The sequence below is a fragment of the Abramis brama genome, assembly GCF_963993115.1.
Source record: "Abramis brama genome assembly, chromosome: 4".
NCBI classification, from domain to species: domain Eukaryota; kingdom Metazoa; phylum Chordata; class Actinopteri; order Cypriniformes; family Leuciscidae; genus Abramis; species Abramis brama.
This window is the reverse complement of record NC_139966.1, coordinates 54,604,812-54,622,740: the sequence shown is the minus strand read 5'-3', so window position 1 is coordinate 54,622,740 and position 17,929 is coordinate 54,604,812. Positions and strand designations below refer to the sequence as shown.

The following is a 17,929-nucleotide window of genomic DNA, read 5'->3' as shown; positions in this document are numbered from 1 at the left end:
CATTTTAATGGGTTTCAATGGGGAGAATTTTGACCTTAAGGTAAAATTTTAGTGAGCACCCGCTATTGACATGAATGGGAATAACTTTCTCCTGGTATTAGGCCTCCTTGATGTAGACAGTTAAGAGAGCAATCTTCTTCACCTGTACTCTGACTTCACTGCTATTTGCCAGCATGTCTTTAAACCACTAAGAGTTTTGTGCTTTCTATTATAGAAGTTTTTTTTGGTGATTTTAAGTATTTTATTTTCAGCCATACAAATGAGAAATGATTAAGCATATTATCCACATGATTAAGCATATTATCCATATTATTATATATAAGCTATAAGCTTATATATAAGCTTATAGCTTGCCTGTCATGAAAATCTAGAATTATGTTTTCTAATGCCAACTGCAAAAAAAAAAAAAAAAAAAAAAAAAAGGATTCGGCATGACTTTCTGTCACAGGTACACTCAGCCCACAGATACAATTATATTTTCTTAGTAAATTGACTGTAGGTGTTTATAGCTTTATTTTTGGCACATGGAAAAAGTAAATAAGCAACACATCATAGCACAGGATATTTTTTTTTCTTTATTATAAACAGAAAGCCTTTTAAATGTTTTGTCATATGTATATCTCCGATAAACAAACCGACTATACATTAACAGTATGTGACAGCACCTGAAAATCGATCATGGATGTGGAGAAAAGAATTTCTATCCAGATTTTACACTTTGCCTTTGACCCTTCTGAGCCGCCGTAGTTTGGAGTCCGGAAGCACCATGGCTATCGGGAAACTAAAAACTCTTTGCTATAAAGAAATGTAAGAATAATTCTGCTTATATGTTTTACTTTCGAACAACAATTAACCGAATTACAAAAGCCAGTCATATAATACTAATTTGTTTAAAATGTAATCGCGGTATTTTAATGCTTTCAAAGTATTTACAGTGTTAAAGTTGAGAGTGTCTGTTCTAGGCTGATTATGTGGCAGTTTCACATCTGACATCTATTAATCTTGAACCTTGGCACTCGTAATACATTAAACGGGATCTGTCATCGTATATATGTTATGTATACGTACATCGTTGTCAGGAAATCGAATGACCATCATGTGTGCAAAACATCTGTTCTCTTATACCTACTCTCTTTGTGTAGCCTATGTATACAAGTATTAAGATGAAACAGGGCTAGTTGTCACACCTTTTTATCCCATTCACAGTGAATATGTCTCTGGTTTAGGATTTATAGAAACGGTATGTTCTGTTTACATACAGTTACATACAGTATAATAACTATATTCTGTAATTATGAAATTGGACATGATATATCTATATATATATATATATATACACACACACCATGCCATTGTTTGATTACAGATTCAAAATGAGAATAATCTTTTTTTTCATCATTTATCAGTATGCCTTTTTAAGATGATGTAATTTTGAGATGACATGCATGATCGATACATGTCGATTATATGAATGTGTTTTTGATTATTTTAGAATTGCATCACTGACTTTAGTAACTCTTTTCCCCCCCATTATTGATTTCAGTGGAATGCCTCAACATTATCTCTCCTAGTGTTGGAGGAGTGAGGCCTAATCCTCTGCGATCATACTCAAAAATGTCAGTCCAAGAGGAATCGGACAAGGGTGTGGACATGTGGTCCTCTCTCCGCTGTCTGGGGTATCTCTCCAGCTTCAACCTGCTGGTCGCTGTGTGCTTGGGAATGTACGTACGATGGGAGCAGACCTCAGAATCCATGATTCTGGTCATTTTCATCCTGGGTTTGTTCGTTTCAGCCATAGCTTGTATCCTCTACTACTACTTTTCAATGGAGTCGGCCAGTTTATGTCTCTTCCACCTGTGGTTCGGCTTCTTGCAGGGTCTCCTGTGCTTTCTGAACTTCCCCTCTCTGGAGAAAGACATAAAGGAACAGGTCACAAACTACCTGTTGCTCTCTAGCGTAGCTGTTCGGTCGCTCTGGGCCCTAACAGAGCGTCTGTGCGGTAGTGCTAAGTATAAACCAGTCGTTCTGACCTCACCTGAGCTCCTAGAGCTCCTGGGATTTGGTGTAGCAAGCATCAGCTTGGTTTTCCACAAATCACTAGCCATGATTGCTCTGACTTTTGCTTTAATGGCCCTTATTGTGGACCTTCGCATGAAGTCGCCCTTGGCTCTCCCTAATCTTGCCTGCTTTGCTGTAATCACCGCCGTTACCTTCTTCCAGTCCTTGGATATCCAAACAAACCCCTACGTGCTCAGCTGCTACCTGGGACGGCTTATATGCGAGCCCCTTCTAGACGTCTACTTCAGCGGCTTGTCGGCGACAGAACGCTGGAAGCAGTTTCTCTCAGCTGGCCGCCTGTGGAGGATATTTTCTCTGTTTCCGCTGGCATTCGTTGAGCTGGCGTTCTTTGTGCTCTGTGCCCTGAAGCTGGGTAATATGAAAGCCTGGTACCTGGTCATCCCTGGCTTCTGCGTCTTTGGCCTCTTGTGGATCCTGTGCCACATGGTGTTCCTTGTCACACTTTGGTGCTTCCACACCAAGCTGACCGAGTGTCAGAAGATGTGGGCGAGCCAGCGCTCACAAACGCTCAATTTGGACAGGATCATGGCCTCCAGGGGCATGCGTCATTTCTGCCTCATCTCCGAACGGCTGGTGCTCTTCTGCCTGATGTCCACTGTCATACTAGGGGCTGTTTCATGGCAGGTAAAGCATGTTGATTAATGCATTTTTGAATCAATCTAATCTATCTAGATATCAAGAATTCTGTTTATACTTGACATTAACATCCAAATCTGATGAATCGTGCTGCATTATGATACTATTACTAAAAAACTCCTTCATCCCAAAATGAAAATGATGGCATAGTTCACTCACCCTCATATTGTTCCTGTGGAACACAAAAGAAGATATTTAGAAAAATGTCTCATAAGTAATGTTAAATGGGGACATTTCAATAAACCAGCCATCAGTCCTAATCTAAACATTACAGTAATCCATTTGAGGTTTAATGTTAAGATATGAATTCTGCAATGAGTCATTAGAAGCACTTACAATTTTGCTAATGTTATCCAGCATGTGAAGCAAATGCAGTGTTTCATTTCTTTTACCAACAAAAGCAATATGCTGGTGAGTCAGATCATTACACTTAGTACACTTAATTCAAATGAACAGGTCTGAAAACAATGTCTGTGTCTGGAACTGAATACTAGCATACTCACTGAAGACTTAAGGTCCTTGCAGTCCTAAATTTTCGCATGCGTTTTTACATATTCGTGATTCGGCGGCTCTGAATTGTCAAAACAGCATTCAAAATGCTTGCTACAGATGCGAAAAACGAAGAAAATCAAACCTGATCCGAATTTTTTTATGACGGACGAAAGTTTTGGAGGCAGTGTGCAAGCGTGATTGACATAACGTGAGGTTGCATTTATTATTTAACGTGCGAAAATTTTGGATGCGAATTTCGGACTCAGTGTGCAAGGGCCTTTAGACTGAAGTAAGACTGTGTTTGTTTGCATGTACAACTGTCCTTCCCTTTGAATTCACTTCATAATTGTTGATCACTGAGGGTTCATCTCTGCAGGTCACTTCTGGACTCTTCATGAGTGTGTTATTAGTGGTACTGCCACTGGAGTCTCTGACTCATGGACTCTTCCATGAACTGGGCAGCTGCTTGGGAGGAACCTGCGTTGGGTATGCAGTGGTAATTCCCACTTACTACAGCAGGTAAAATCATTCAATGGATATATGGCATACAAAGGCATATTCTAACTTGCATGTTGTTCACATGGTCACATGTGCATTGACCGAGATCCATAACCTTGCAGAAAGCAGCTTATTGGTGGTTTATATTACAGGCTTGTGCAAAATTCAGAATTTCAGAATTGGCCTCCATTCAATTCATGAATTTGAATTTGAATTGAATTTACTCCGCCCCACAGGACGTTGAATTGAATTTGAATTGGAATGACAGGAAGTGGAATTAAATTCATGGCAATTCAAAGAAATTCCACACAGTCACACAACAGAAAGAATGTTGAGTCTCGCATGCATTCAGTGTTAGGAAGGTTACTTTGGAAATGTTATTGCTTACTGTTATTAGTTACCCATTATAAATGTGGTTTGGATTACTTTATTTGGATAACTTTATCAATGCAAAGCAATTTCGTTTTAAGTTGATTAGTAACTAATTGAATTAAACATTTTACCTCAGTAATACAACTAAATACAATTACATTAATTTTGTAATTTAATAACAGAAATTTCATTTCACGTAACTATTTAATCCTCAACCCTGCATACATTTTGTTCTAAAATAGATATTGATCAAATTCTTGAAATAAATTACCCCCTCAATGTTGTTTAATTAGTTTTGTTTTTAACATTGCTTTTAACATTCATTGCTGGGGGAAAACATATCCTTTTAATGTAATCTGTACAAGTAGTTCAAACTAATATCATTTATAATGCAATCAATCATATCTGACATATACTGTAAAGCTTCATTGTTAAACACTTCACTTAAAATATGTATTTGAATTTCTTTGAATTTTTATTGAATTGCAATTCTGCTTCCTTTAATTCAAATTCGAATTGTAATTCTAGATCCTGTTTTTGTCATCAATTCAAATTCAATTCAAATTCAAGAATTGAATTGGAATTAAGGAGTCACTCTCAATTCAGTTCTGAATTATGCACAAGCCTGCTATATAACAGGCATTAATACCCGAAGAACTGGTTTTCTGAGGAGTCATATTTCTTAGAATCAATTCACAAGCATTTGCATTTATTCATTTAACAGAATCTTTTATGCAAAGTGACATACAAGTGAGAAATATGTGTAGTATATCATACAGGAACAATATTAGCAGCAATTCAGAGAAGTGCTATTATTTATGCTTGTGGATTAATTACATACATTAATTAATTATGTATTGTTTCTTCTGTTTGTTTTAATCCACATGTACCCATAGATATAGATGCCTCATTAGTGGCCCTTTCAATGGGCCGGTATACATAAGCCTTCCGCCATATTGGAGCGGTTTGTGAACATTCGAGAGCAAGTTGACTGAGCATCTGAAACCGTAATTAGACGCATCTATGAATATCTATATATAGACTTGCTAAACACAATACAAGAAGATGAAGGCGTTAGCTCACACGACATTAAAAAGTTACCATAGTAAAAGTAAAAACATTAAAAGTACCATAGTAAAAACATGTAATATTGAGTTAAAGATACAAGATTGCAAGATGGCGGGCGCGACGACGTAATGTGGCATCTACCTATACATATCTATGTCTGTACCCACCTATTTTTTGTCCTGATATTTGTCAATGTTTCTTGCACTAAAACAGTTTTACATGAACTTTTTTCATCCTTTCTCTGACCCTTAAAATTATACCGTTTTTGCTACTGTACATTTATGACTTTTATAGTATATGTAAATTACCTATATTATGATTGGCTAACCAGCACAGTTCTGTTCTCTAGGTTTGGTAAAGTTGCTGAATACCGAATAGTCTTTGATATTTGAATCAGGCCGGTCGTACACCACTGAGTTTTTGGTCATGATCAATGTCACAACAATGATGATAAAGCCATTACAAAAACAGCTTTGGATGTGTAGATGAATCAGAAAGATGATAAATATTTATAATTACAACATCAAGGGAAATAGTCTGCTGCCCTACTCTTTATCATCTTGAACGTGCATCTTAAACAGTCCTTTGCTAAGTGTCCAGAAAATATATAGGGGTGTAGAAACCACCCTGGATTGGATCACTATAAACACATGCTGGCATTAAATAAAGTCATAGCCTTTAATAAACCTGGTCTGTTGCTGGTTCCTCTGGGAGAAGCCTGTGCCATGCATACTGAGAGAGAGCGAGGGTGGGGTCCGGGGCAGGCCGTCAGTCAGGTCGCTGATTATGATGTCGATTAGGATGCAGCTCCACAGCCTCTTCACGCTCAGTATTCCAGCACTCTTGGTGAAAAGGCTATGCGTGGAGCAGGCACATGAGGGGAATGTAGCTAGGTGTAATCTTCCAGCTGATGGGTACAGATCATGTTTTTACAATGACGAGGGCCTCTTGGGAAGATGAGAGGGGAGGGAGGGATGAGAGAGAAATTCTCAGGTCGACGGGCTTGTTTTCATTCGTAACAGATGCCGTGGTTCCGTTTCTTCTCACATTTAAAGGGAATGAGCTCTGGCCATCATCCAAATATTCAGATATTTCACCCAGAAAGCATTTTAATAGTTTATAAAAACTGCGAACAATTCATTAGTCCTTTTTTAATGAAAATCTTGTTTATCTGTTCTGATAAAAGCCTTGTGGCTAATAAACTTCGTGTGGAATTCAAGTGGAAAGATTTTTCAGCAAAATTTTTGCCTTTAGTCTTGATATTATTTTTGGTGCTTAAATTGTTGTTGTGTTTAGGAATGAGGGGCACTGAGCCAGGGATGGGTTGAGTGAAAAAAAAAAAACAGATCTAAAGTAGCGAAGAAAACGCAAGCATGAAAGCTAAGTGATTGAGAGATAGAGAAGGATAGAGTCCTGACAAGCAAGCTCAGAGAAGTGGTCATTTCCACTTGAATAGCTCAGCACCTGCCTAGGTAGTTTTCATGGGTCACTGTGCCTAATAGACTTGCCATTTCAGTCTTCAGCAAGGATGTCTACCTATGGGAAATACTGGGAAACACTGCCACCACAAATGCTTGGTCTTGGTTTTATAATCACAATCTTTGTGAAGCAAGGCTACAGGGGGTTATAATGGTTTTAATTGTTAATTGTCGATTTGTTATTAGCGAGTGCTGTTCTGGGTGATATTTACTGCAGGAAGTCTTGTGCTCTTTTAGAAAGGCAGAAGGAGTTGACGCTGCAAGGTGATGTTGATCTACTTACATTTTCGAGCAGATTAATGTCATTCTTACTAAGGCCTTTCTCCTTTTCTTTGAATCCTTTTCTCCATCTTACATTTTGCACTGCTTATTTTCAAGGCCTTTTTGCATTTACTCTCCATTGTGCTTATCCCTCTTCGTTTTTTGTACCTGGGTTAGTGTACACTCAGAAGGTCAAGTTGACCCAGTTAGCAATCAGCCAAGCATCAGCCTTTCTTCCACATTTCACCCATCGCTTTATCCTCTCTTTTTTTTTTTTTTTGACTCCTTTGCAGTGCGGATGGCCAGCCATTGCTGTTGCCTCCAGGGCAAGGCCAGGAATTGCACTCCACAGCTACTCTGAATGCTGTGCAGCGACTCTTCTCCCATCACCTCATCCAGACCTTCGGATGTGATTACTCCACCAGTCTAAGCCTGGACACCCTGCAGGCCAAACTGCGCTCCTTTCTGGAGCTCTGCACCGCCGAAGGCCCGCGGCACGACACTTACATCCTATACTACAGCGGCCACACGCTTCCCAGCGGAGACTGGACTTTGGCAGGTAAGAGCTGGATAGCAATTGATAGGGCGGAATTTATCTAAATGAACTGAAAGTTGAGGTTATGAATTGTAGCATGTCGAAGTATTGACGAAGACCCAAACTAAATTCATTTCTGTATATCATGCACCAATCTGGAGTTATTTATATCATAGGTTCTCTCGAATGCTAAAATCAGTATTGCTGTTTCAGGTCTGTGTAAAAGAGATCAAGAAACGAATGCTTTTATTTTAACTAGAATTTAGCAATTTATCGCTCTGAAAGCTCTCTCTGAACTCCACCATGCTTTATCTTCCTGCCTGTGTGTGCGTCCTGTAACTCGGTGAGGTATTAATCCTCAGGAGCGATATGGGATGTCACAGCCTCTGTCATAATGTTTGATCAGGCAGCCAGGAATCCTCATTCGGGTTCTGAACGAGGTAGTTGCCGAGTGTTATTCTCAGTCTTCCCCACAGCATTGCAAGCTATCTTTTTATACCTTTATTGTGTTGCTTGCACCATCTCTCCGTTTCCCCTGCAGCAACAGCCTGTCACATCTGTGTCAACACTTTATGTATTTGTGAATGAAAATTTCTTTAGTGAATGCAAACTAGTTTAATTTTACTTTATTGGATATTTGTGTTGTTTGAACTTGTCTTGAGTTGGCAGACCTTTAAATAGCAAAAGGTTTGGTCCAGCTTATTCTGCACAGGAAAAGACTTGAGACATTCTTGCGACTGATTGACAACCTTTCTTGCCTGCAGGTGGCGATAACTTGCGTCTGCAGCAGATCCTTGATATGTGGAGAGAAAGGAACAGTGGCCTCTCCTCCCGCCTCATCCTGGTCCTGGACACTGAGAATTCTGCGCCGTGGGTGAAGGCGGTGCAGAAGGTGGAAGGGATGTATGTTGCGGTACAAGGAGCCAAGATGAGCCCTGTCCAGGATGCCGAAGCCCAAGAAGCCCCCCGTCTGGGAGACTTCACCTCTGAGTGGGTGAAATATAACTGCGATCCTGACAGTGGCGTGCAGTGGTCAGAGAGGGGTCGGGTCATCTCCGCAATATATGGCGTGTCCAAACCCTGGAGTGACTACTCCCTCCACCTGCCCACCGGGAGTGATGTGGCCAAGCACTGGAAAACACACTTCCCCAAGACCACGTACCCACTGGTGGCCGTCGCCAACTGGTGCTGCGGACTCAACCTCCTGTGGCTGTGTAGTGTGTGTTTGCGCTGCGTCAGGAGACTGAAACTCTCTTGGTTCCCTCCCAGCATACTGGACACGGGGCAGGGGATCAAACTAGTCCGATCATAGGGGATCAATTGCTTTAGTTCTACATGATGTATATACATCACCATATATGTTTTCTATGCAATTTTTGGGATATCATTTATTGAGTGCTCAGTTGCCTTTTACTTTGGTAATCAGTTATCGATGGGAAGCATCATTCACTGTTGAATTCACATTCAGTCCTGTTCCTAGAGATCTACCTTCCTCTTGAGTTTAGTCACACTCATTTTCAATTGAACCCAAATACTTTGATTAGAAGGTTCAGGAATATTTGATTTGAGTCAGGACTAACCCTTGCAGGTAGGTCGAACTTTAGGAACAGGATTGAACACCATTGTCAAATGATGACTTCTTCTGTTTATCTGTTCCCTATATACACAATATAGCCACTGTCTTGTATCATATGAATCTGTGCTCTTTCACAATATTGAGACTGTCAGTGCCAAGTGCCTTGTGTTAATTTATTAGGCTTTAAGTGGATTTTCTCTGGATGTGGGTGAAATACGTGTATTGCAATGAATTCAGTCTCAGGCAAAGTTAAACAAGAAATCTCAATTGTTCTTTTAGAAGGTTTTTACTTATTTTGTTTTTGCCAAGAAGAAAAGTAGGTCTGGTTTAGTTATTCCTTAAGACCTCTTCAACAGCCAATGTTTAAACCATATCATGCCATAATGTATTTTGTATTTTCAGTGGGGTTTTTGTTTTCAAGAGTTGACCTTTATTAATTCTTTATCAACAGACCAGCATCAATAAAGACTGTTTAAAATAAGCAGCTTGATAAGTAGGTGTTCCAGCATGTGCGATATACCTCTGTTTAGTGATGATTAGCTAGCATAAATTGTTCTGTTGATACGACCAGCACTTGGTGTGTCTTAATCGGCTTCCTAGTCAGTTCACTGTCCAGGAGGTTGGCAATTTCATAGTCACTTTCATGCATTTTATTAGTTCAGCACAGGAGGCGGATGAACTATGGCTACCTTGAGGCTGTTCTTTCAAAGCGAGGGGGAAAACATTTCCTGCTTGTCTCTTAAAAGTATGGGGAACTTTCATGCCATTGTTATTATAAACCCTCTAAAATCCAGTTCCTGCTACTTGTTGACATAAAGATTGTTGTTAGCAGAGGCAAAGTGTTGCATCTTTGCTGAGGTCAGTGATTCATGTAAATATGGCAGAAATGTTTTATGCAATGATTAGATTAAGGCTATAGCTTCATCCTCTAAACTGAATTAGCAGTGCTCTGCTTCATCTATTGAGGGTTACTGAGTCAGAAGCAAACACAAGCACACTCATCGGGACCTCGTATGTCTTTTCAGATCCAGATACATCAGCTGTGAGTAAGCAGATGTCAAGAGTCATATAATGGAACTGTATGATTGGGTCAAAATCATAACATGGAAGTGCACATTTAAGGTGTTTGAAAATTCAAATAAGCTTTGCATACAACGAACAATTAATTAGTGAAGATTCAATGCAATTTTTAAGACGACTTTTGACCAAGCACGTCTATAATACCTGAGAAAGCTATCCATAAGAACATGCACAGCCTCAGGGCCTTACCAGAGACAAGTCATTGGTAAAAACATACTAAAATGTAATAAAATACAATTTTTTTTATTTATATGTTGCTGAAAAATGTTATTTAGTAAGAATACAACTTTTGGTCAATTTTTAAATAGCTGGAGAATAAGTAAGAATAAAGAATGGCATTTACCAGCATTGCGATTCCCTCTTGCATGTATGGTCCCAAAGCTCATTGATATGGACTGATTTCAATTGTGATTTCAAATTATTTATCTGAACAGCTGCAGCTGAATAGCTTGAATTAAAAACGTTGATGTGGCCAAATAACCCCGTGAAGGGTAATTAGCTCACCTGTCATGAGCGAAGCCAGGCAGAGAGACAGAAACTCACCCAGTGGACTGTGTCTAAAATAGACTCTCCCCACAGATGCTTTGGATTGAATATAGTCATTTAATTAAATGCCAACAGGAGTTTGAGGCATCAAATGAGGGAGACATCACTCCTTTCTGAATTACCTGATAGTATGTTTTTATTGAAGTTAAAAGGCAATCACGTACATCTTATAATCTTGATATATCTTCTGAGGTGTGGATTTTAGACATGATAAATTTGTGTTTGCATAATACCAGAACACTTAGAGGAAGAATTATTCACTGGAGTTGCCAAAGCATAGAGGTTTGTGTCATTCAAAATATTTAGTCTAAAGTGTACTGGTTCTTAGTAGCCTAATATCTGTGATACAATCAGTAGTACGTTTCTAACAATTTTTTAATTGTTTTCTTTGTAGCCAACAAAGATGGCTTCTGACAGTTCTTGGTCACAGTAATTTGTAAAGTGAACCAGACATAATTTAAATAGTATAAACTATCAATCCTGCTAAGAAAGATTTTTATGCCTTTTATCTAAGCTTATACCACAACTGTTTCATTTTAATGCATGTGTCCCTTTTTTTTTTACCAAGAAACTCCTCTTTCTCTTTCTCATTTTTTCTTAGCTGTTGGGCAATTGGGCAGTGAAACGGAATAGCCTAATTTAGAGGCAGCTGACAGTGACTGTGCCTGAATTTAGTGTGTGTGTGTGTGATTGTGAAACTACATATACATACACACTGATACACACTGTTCCCTTCAGAATAGTTCATCCTCTCTGAGATGCAGGAAGGTGCCAGTCCTGAATCTACTGCTAGTGAGCTTAATGATTACTGACCTGGACACTAGAAGTGCAAGCTTTTCCACACAAAATGACATTAATAGCAGGCTATACAATCAGAGTAAAGCAGAATTGGTCCCCATATTGGGAAGGGTTAATAACTATCACTGGCAACTATTCAGTTGATGTTATTACATAACGGCAGCCATTTAGAGGGAAAAGTGGCAGCATATTAAGAAAAACTACTTTGCAGTGGTCCAAAACTGTTCAGAACTTTTTAGGATTATACAAACATTCACCGGCCACTTTATTAGGTACTCATTGCTCGTTAACGCAAACATCTAAATTAATCAGCCAATCATATGGCAGATATGATTGGCTGATTAAATTCACTCAGTGAATTTAAATTCAGTGAATTCACTCAGTGAATTTAGGCATGTAGACATGGTACCACTCCCGTCTAAGAACAGGAAACTGAAGCTACAATTCACACGGGCTCACTAAAACACAGAAGACTGGAAAAAACGTTGCATGGTCTGGTGAGTCTTCTGCTGCAGTGAGTCTTCTTCTGCTGAGATTTCTGCTGCAACATTCAGGCAGTAGGGTCAGAATTTGAAATTTTCTTTGAGCCCCTTAGAACCAATATAGCTTTGTTTAAATGAGTTCACTAAACTCAAATGGCCTCCACAGTCAGTAGATCTCATTCCAATAAAGCAGCTTTGGGATGTGGTGGATCGGGAGATTCACATCATGGATGTGCAGCCGACAAATCTGCAGCAACTGCGTGAAGCTATCATGTCAATATGGGCCAAAATTTCTGAGGAATGTTTCCAACTCCTTGTTCAATCTATGCCATGAAGAATTAAGGCCGTTCTGAAGGCAAAATGGGTCAAAGCCGGTATATTCAAATACAACAAACATTTTGTATTACACTAGAGAGGTTTATTTTGCAAAAAATGACCAGCTGAGTACATTATTCCGGTTATTATACAGCTACTAAATTATGATTTTAAGAATAAGACAAATAGTCCATTACAACATAGACTATAAGTTACTATACTGTACTGTAGTATATAGGCCTACTGTAAGTTCCTGGACTAGCTAACATATTTTCTACAGATCTGTTTTATCTTGTTATAAGCATATTGTCTTGAGAGAAATAAAATCTTTCTAAAAATGTTCATCCTAGCATGTATACTTTAAATGCACTGTTTAGAGTAAAAAATAGTGCACCAAATGGCGACGTAAATTTTAATATTGTAGTAGGCTACCCCCTGATATAACTGCACTTAAGGACACCAAAAAAATAAAAATAGAAACACAGTGGACTTGAATGCAAAGGTCTATCTGTAGCATGCACTTAGATACTTAGCATATTTAAACCTTGGAACACTGATTTATAAATACAGTTCCGCTCTAATCACATATTGGGATTTATTCATGAAACACGAGTAGAATGAATTTCAGCAAGGTTGTATAAATGATTTACCCAGAAATTAGTGTAAATCTAAGCTAGATGCATTATTGCAAATACAATATTTTTTTAACCATGAACTTTATGTCTCTGGGTATCTAAATTGTCCGCACAAGACAGATGGAGAGTTCGCACTGTCTCTGCTTTATAAAGTGAAATCGACAGAGATTAATTCAAGTGCACTTTGAGTCTCGTGTGGTCGTAAGAGGAAACATAAAAGCCTTGGTTGCTAAAAAAACCCCCTCCCTCTCTTTTTGATAGTGTTAAAATCTAGTCTTTTATGAGCTTTAGTGAAATAGCCCATCTTAGAAACTCCATTTAGATTAAGCGGCTATGAATTTAGAAGACAAATCTTATTTCATATCATTGAATGAGTCAAAAGTAAATTCTTTATCATTGAATGAAGCTCAGCTCAAGATTCAGGTGAAAATAACATCCCTTTCATGGTTTTAAGACTTGTGAAGATCAGTTGCATATCTGTAAAGCAGTGAAATACAGTTTCCTCAAATGTTTTTGTGGCCTTGGAAATACGGTCGGTGAGTAGCCTGCACAGAACAGTCACGAATCAATAATTTCATTTAAATTGTTTTGCAGCATTTCAACATGCCTATTCATTCAGTTAAATTGAGAATTGGATACTGCACTTTGAATTTTGTCTTCTCCCTTTTTCACAGATATTTACAGATCGAATAGAAGAATGAAGAAGGAAAAAATGTAAGTGATGGTTGTCTGTGGAAATCTAACCGACGTGTTATGCATGATTGGCAGGCTGTTATTAAGCTCTACCACTTCACAATTTGAGGTGTTATTCAAACAGTGCAAATATGAGTTTTCGTGCTAAAGTTTAATACTTTAACAAATCAGAAACTGACTGAGTGCAGAATACCATCTGATGCAAGCTATTTTTCTTTCACATTCATTAAAGTACTGTCTTGTCCAGGACAGCCTCAAGCTACAGACGTGATTTAATATTGCGAGTGAACTCTGCGAAATTCTCATCAAATGCCCCTTCAAGGTGTGTATTCAACTGTAACAGAAGCGAATAATCAATCCTGACTTCCTTGTCCACAAAATGATTAGATGTTCAGAGCATACAGATATGTTTGTTTAAGACCTAGTAGAAAAAAAATGCTGAAAAATGACCAAAAGATGAACTCAAAAAGGAAAAACGGTTCATAAATAAACAATGCTGCTAGGTCCCTGTAAACAATGTTGCGAAAAGTTACTTTAATGTAACCCATGTAGAATTGAAATAATGCAAGATATATGAAATGAACAAACTACAAAGACATTTGCTTGACTGTTTTCTACCCCCTCTTTCTACCCCAAGGACCATTTGGAGTTCCTAAAGGCACAGATGGGCTGATAGTGATCTAGGCCTGTAAATGTTTGTATTTTGGGGGTCAATTAATTGTCACACCTTTAGTACAGTGGCGGAAGTTTGAATTATCTGATTGGTCAGTTTAAACGTCTCACAGTTGGGTTAAAGTCACATGGTCAGGAAAGGATAAAAGAAGATTGAAACTGTTGCTCTCTCTCTTTTTATGCTCTGATTCTCTGGGTCCCTTTCTTGGCTCTCTTCCTTTACCTCCTGTTTTCTTTGTCTCTTTCTTTGTCTCTTTCTTTCTCTCTCTCTCTCTCTCTCTCTCTCTCTCTCTCTCCCTCTCTCCCTCTCTCCCTCTCTCCCTCTCTCCCTCTCTCTCTCTCTCCCTCTCTCTCTCTCTCTCTCTCTCTCTCTCTCTCTCTCAGGTAACATTTTTCACATATGCTGGGTACAATTAATAATATAAGTTATCATCATCTCATGCATCTATTTTGTAACTATTTTAAGTGTAACCATATTTTGTCATTAAACCTTTTCAATTACAACTAATGTGCTAACTAGTTTTGATTTGGTATTGACTTTGAAGTGCTACATACTGCAATACAATATCGTCACTCTCTATAGCAACGCTCTCCCACATATGAAGCTATTGTAACTGCGCTTATTTCCGTCGTTGGTATAAGTGGCAGTGGGTGGAACAGACAAGAAATGTACAGTTTTCTACCATCTTGCTAATAACATTTCTTTAGTCATTCGGCAGTCTTGCAGCTTAAACCACTGCAGGAAATCCACCCTTACACCCAGTTAGTATTGTGTAACAATATTGTCCCTAAAACGTTACTAATTATGTTACTTTTTATGGAAAATAATGCATTACGTTACTTTTGCGTTACTATTTCTTACCTGAGCTGGGCTTGCTTGTTTTTTTATTTTTTAGCATCAACAGAAATGTTCTATTTATGCAAATGTAATAGCCCTTTCACACCAAAAGTGAAATGCATAAACTCAGGCTGAAGGAAATGCAAGTTCACTCCTGTACAGTAGAGGGCGCTGCTCAAACAAACCATTCGGCTGTGCTGCCATTCTGGACGAATAGGACGCTGGAGAAGGAAGTTCAACACTCTTACTTCAGCAATAAAAAGAGAGAAAGAAACACAAATGTGATGTTTATCTAGTCATTTTTGCTTATTATTAGTAGCCTACGGTTGAATTGATCATCGAAGGTCAGCAGCAAAGACATTTGTTAATAAAGTGAGATTAAATGCATAAAGTGTATTTGTGTAATTTAACATTTAATTATTGCAGGTTTGCGTAATTTGAGTTTGCGTTTCACTGTTTTTATTTATTTTGAGGGATACTGAATGTGTTTTTCTGCAAGTGAGATGAGTGATGGGACCCCCTCGAAAACTAGACGGTTCATCTCCAGGGGTTAATCTTAATAAATACATTTCTCAAAAATAACCATCATGTTCTCCAAGTGCACACAATAACTTTTGCACTTACTCACGATTTCTCTCAACATGGGGGCAGGAGAAGAGTCAGTCAATAAATGGTAAAATTAAATAATTTACGTTACTTATTTAAAAAAGTAACTATTTGAAAAAGTAACTAAAAAAAGTAACAATATGAAAGTAATGCATTACTTTACTAGTTACTTAAACAGTATTAGGATTACGTAACATGTGTTACTTGTAATGCAAGTGTTAGCAAACACTGTAAGCAAAGGTGTACATACCAATCCCAACAAGTTTAATATTTGCTTGTTTCCTCGTGTTATTAGTGTCATGGGCACATGTTTCACAGCATTACAGACAATTCATCGGCTCAGTAACTTAACCTCAGTGCTCTAATAAGACCTGTCCCTTACACGGATGAGAAAGCAGTAAATGCTGTAATTACATTTAGAGTGACTGTTCGCTGCTTTCTGGACAAGCTGTTATCTGCATTCACATTTCCCAGACACCTTTAGATAAACAATCCTTTCATTTTAATTCACGTTTTACTAAAATGAACATTACCCTTATGAATGTTGTGGTTAAATTAGGCCGGGGCTCTCTGGGGCTCAGCCCCGGCACATAAGCCTGCTTGTTTGTGTCCTGATGCCTGTTTGCAGTCAGTTGCCTACTGGAAATTATGTCACATAAAATTTGATGAAACATATTTCTGACAATAAATGAAAGATTTTTGAAATGGCATGTCTATTTTGTCATGAGAACAATCGGAACACGATGAGAACAATCGGAACATGGCCGTATTCTTGTTCATCTGCTTAATCTCGTTGTCAGTCGACCATGATCGCGCACCGCTCGCGTATGCCATGTGCATCTAGGTAGCTACTACTCAGAGTTCCGACATGGATAAATGTAACTTACGCAGCAATATATAATGAATGTTCCTGGGAGATCCGTAGTTGCGCGGGATGTGGAAGCGCACAAAAGTTCCAGAACCTTCTACTGCAGGGATGGGCAACTTCGGTCCTGGAGGGCCACTGTCCTACAGAGTTTAGCTTCAACCCTAATCAAACACACCTGAACAAGCTAATCAAGGTCCTCAGGATTACTAGAAAATTACAGGCAGGTGATTTTTTCAGGGTTGGAGCTAAACTTGGACTGTGGCCCTCCAGGACCGAAGTTGCCCATCCCTGTTCTACTGCCTTGGAAAAAAAACCTCACGAGCTGCTGGCCGCCGCTGCAGCAGCAGATCAATATTGTCAAGTTCAGCACAACGTTGGTTACAAAAAGTGTCCTGGCCTTGAATTACAAGGTAAGGAAAATAAGACTAAATCAAAATTAAATAACCAAGACTAGGTTGACCATGTGATTTTTATCACGTGAATAAAACTGCGCATAGAATTGCACAGTGATAGAAGCCAGAAAGTCATCGAGCTTTGAAGAGTTTATGTTGAGTCCTGGTTAGACTATGTGTGTGTTTGTTTGCCTTTGTGTGTGTGTGTGTTGTAGTAGAGAGAATGGGAATAGGAGGTTTGTGTGAGGTGGACCTGGTCACCACAGACCCAAATCTTCTCAGCTGTTGCTACTGTCATATGCTGCACTGTCTCTTCATGTGTCACATTATGTTTGGCACATTGTATGGGTCACTATATCATAGCAAGGTAATACAATGTGTAATCAAGTGATGACTGATTAACAGTAATGTAAATGTCCTAATACCTGTTGATACCACAACAATGCAAAGTATATGCAGTTTTTCCACATATCATGTAAGACTCAATTTCTCCATTTCTTTGCACAAAACTCTCCAGAAAGTGCCATTTAATGGTTTATTTTTCAAAAAAAAATTCCCAGGGGGCCATACACCCGGACCCCCCTAAGGAGAGCTCCCCCACACATAATAAATCCAAATTTAACCCCAGGTGTTTAGTTATTAATTTAATGAAATCTACCATTAAATGGTGAGCCCTCAGTGTTGAGGGTGCTTAAAACAGATTTATTTTGTCATTAGCTTAAAAAAAAAATTAGATAAGCTTCACAAGAACACACTGTTCATTATGAATGTGAGGCATCAGGCTAGCAGGAAACATACAGTATGTCTGAGGTTTTACTTGCCCAGAAGAGTATTTGGATACATCTAATTTACTATTAATGTTTAATAGGCTACTTTTAACCAACCATTTGACAGCCAGAAAGTCTCTTTCTTAATTTTAAACAATGTTATTTTCTTCTTCTTCTTTTTTTTAATTAATAAATTATTATTATTATTTTTTGCTTGAAAACTGTGTTTGTTCTACATTTCT

General features: G+C 38.5%; 1 protein-coding gene across 1 annotated transcript; it reads left to right on the top strand.

The window, feature by feature from the left end:
- Positions 1-740: 740 nt before the first annotated feature.
- On the top strand, positions 741-9,555 carry tmem168a (transmembrane protein 168a). The gene is made up of 5 exons (XM_084112722.1): positions 741-807; positions 1,544-2,703; positions 3,584-3,726; positions 7,178-7,443; positions 8,184-9,555. The coding sequence occupies exons 2-5, from the start codon at positions 1,615-1,617 to the stop codon at positions 8,729-8,731; spliced, it is 2,046 nt and encodes a 681-aa protein (XP_083968848.1). The 5' UTR covers positions 741-807; positions 1,544-1,614; the 3' UTR covers positions 8,732-9,555.
- The last annotated feature ends 8,374 nt before the right edge of the window (positions 9,556-17,929 follow it).

Coding starts and splice junctions, on each gene's coding strand:
- tmem168a (XM_084112722.1), top strand. CDS start 1,615: ATGTCAGTCCAAGAGGAATCGGACAAGGGTGTGGACATGTGGTCCTCT. Junction 3,727..7,177: donor ATTCCCACTTACTACAGCAG/GTAAAATCATTC, acceptor ACTCCTTTGCAG/TGCGGATGGCCAGCCATTGC. Junction 7,444..8,183: donor CGGAGACTGGACTTTGGCAG/GTAAGAGCTGGA, acceptor TCTTGCCTGCAG/GTGGCGATAACTTGCGTCTG.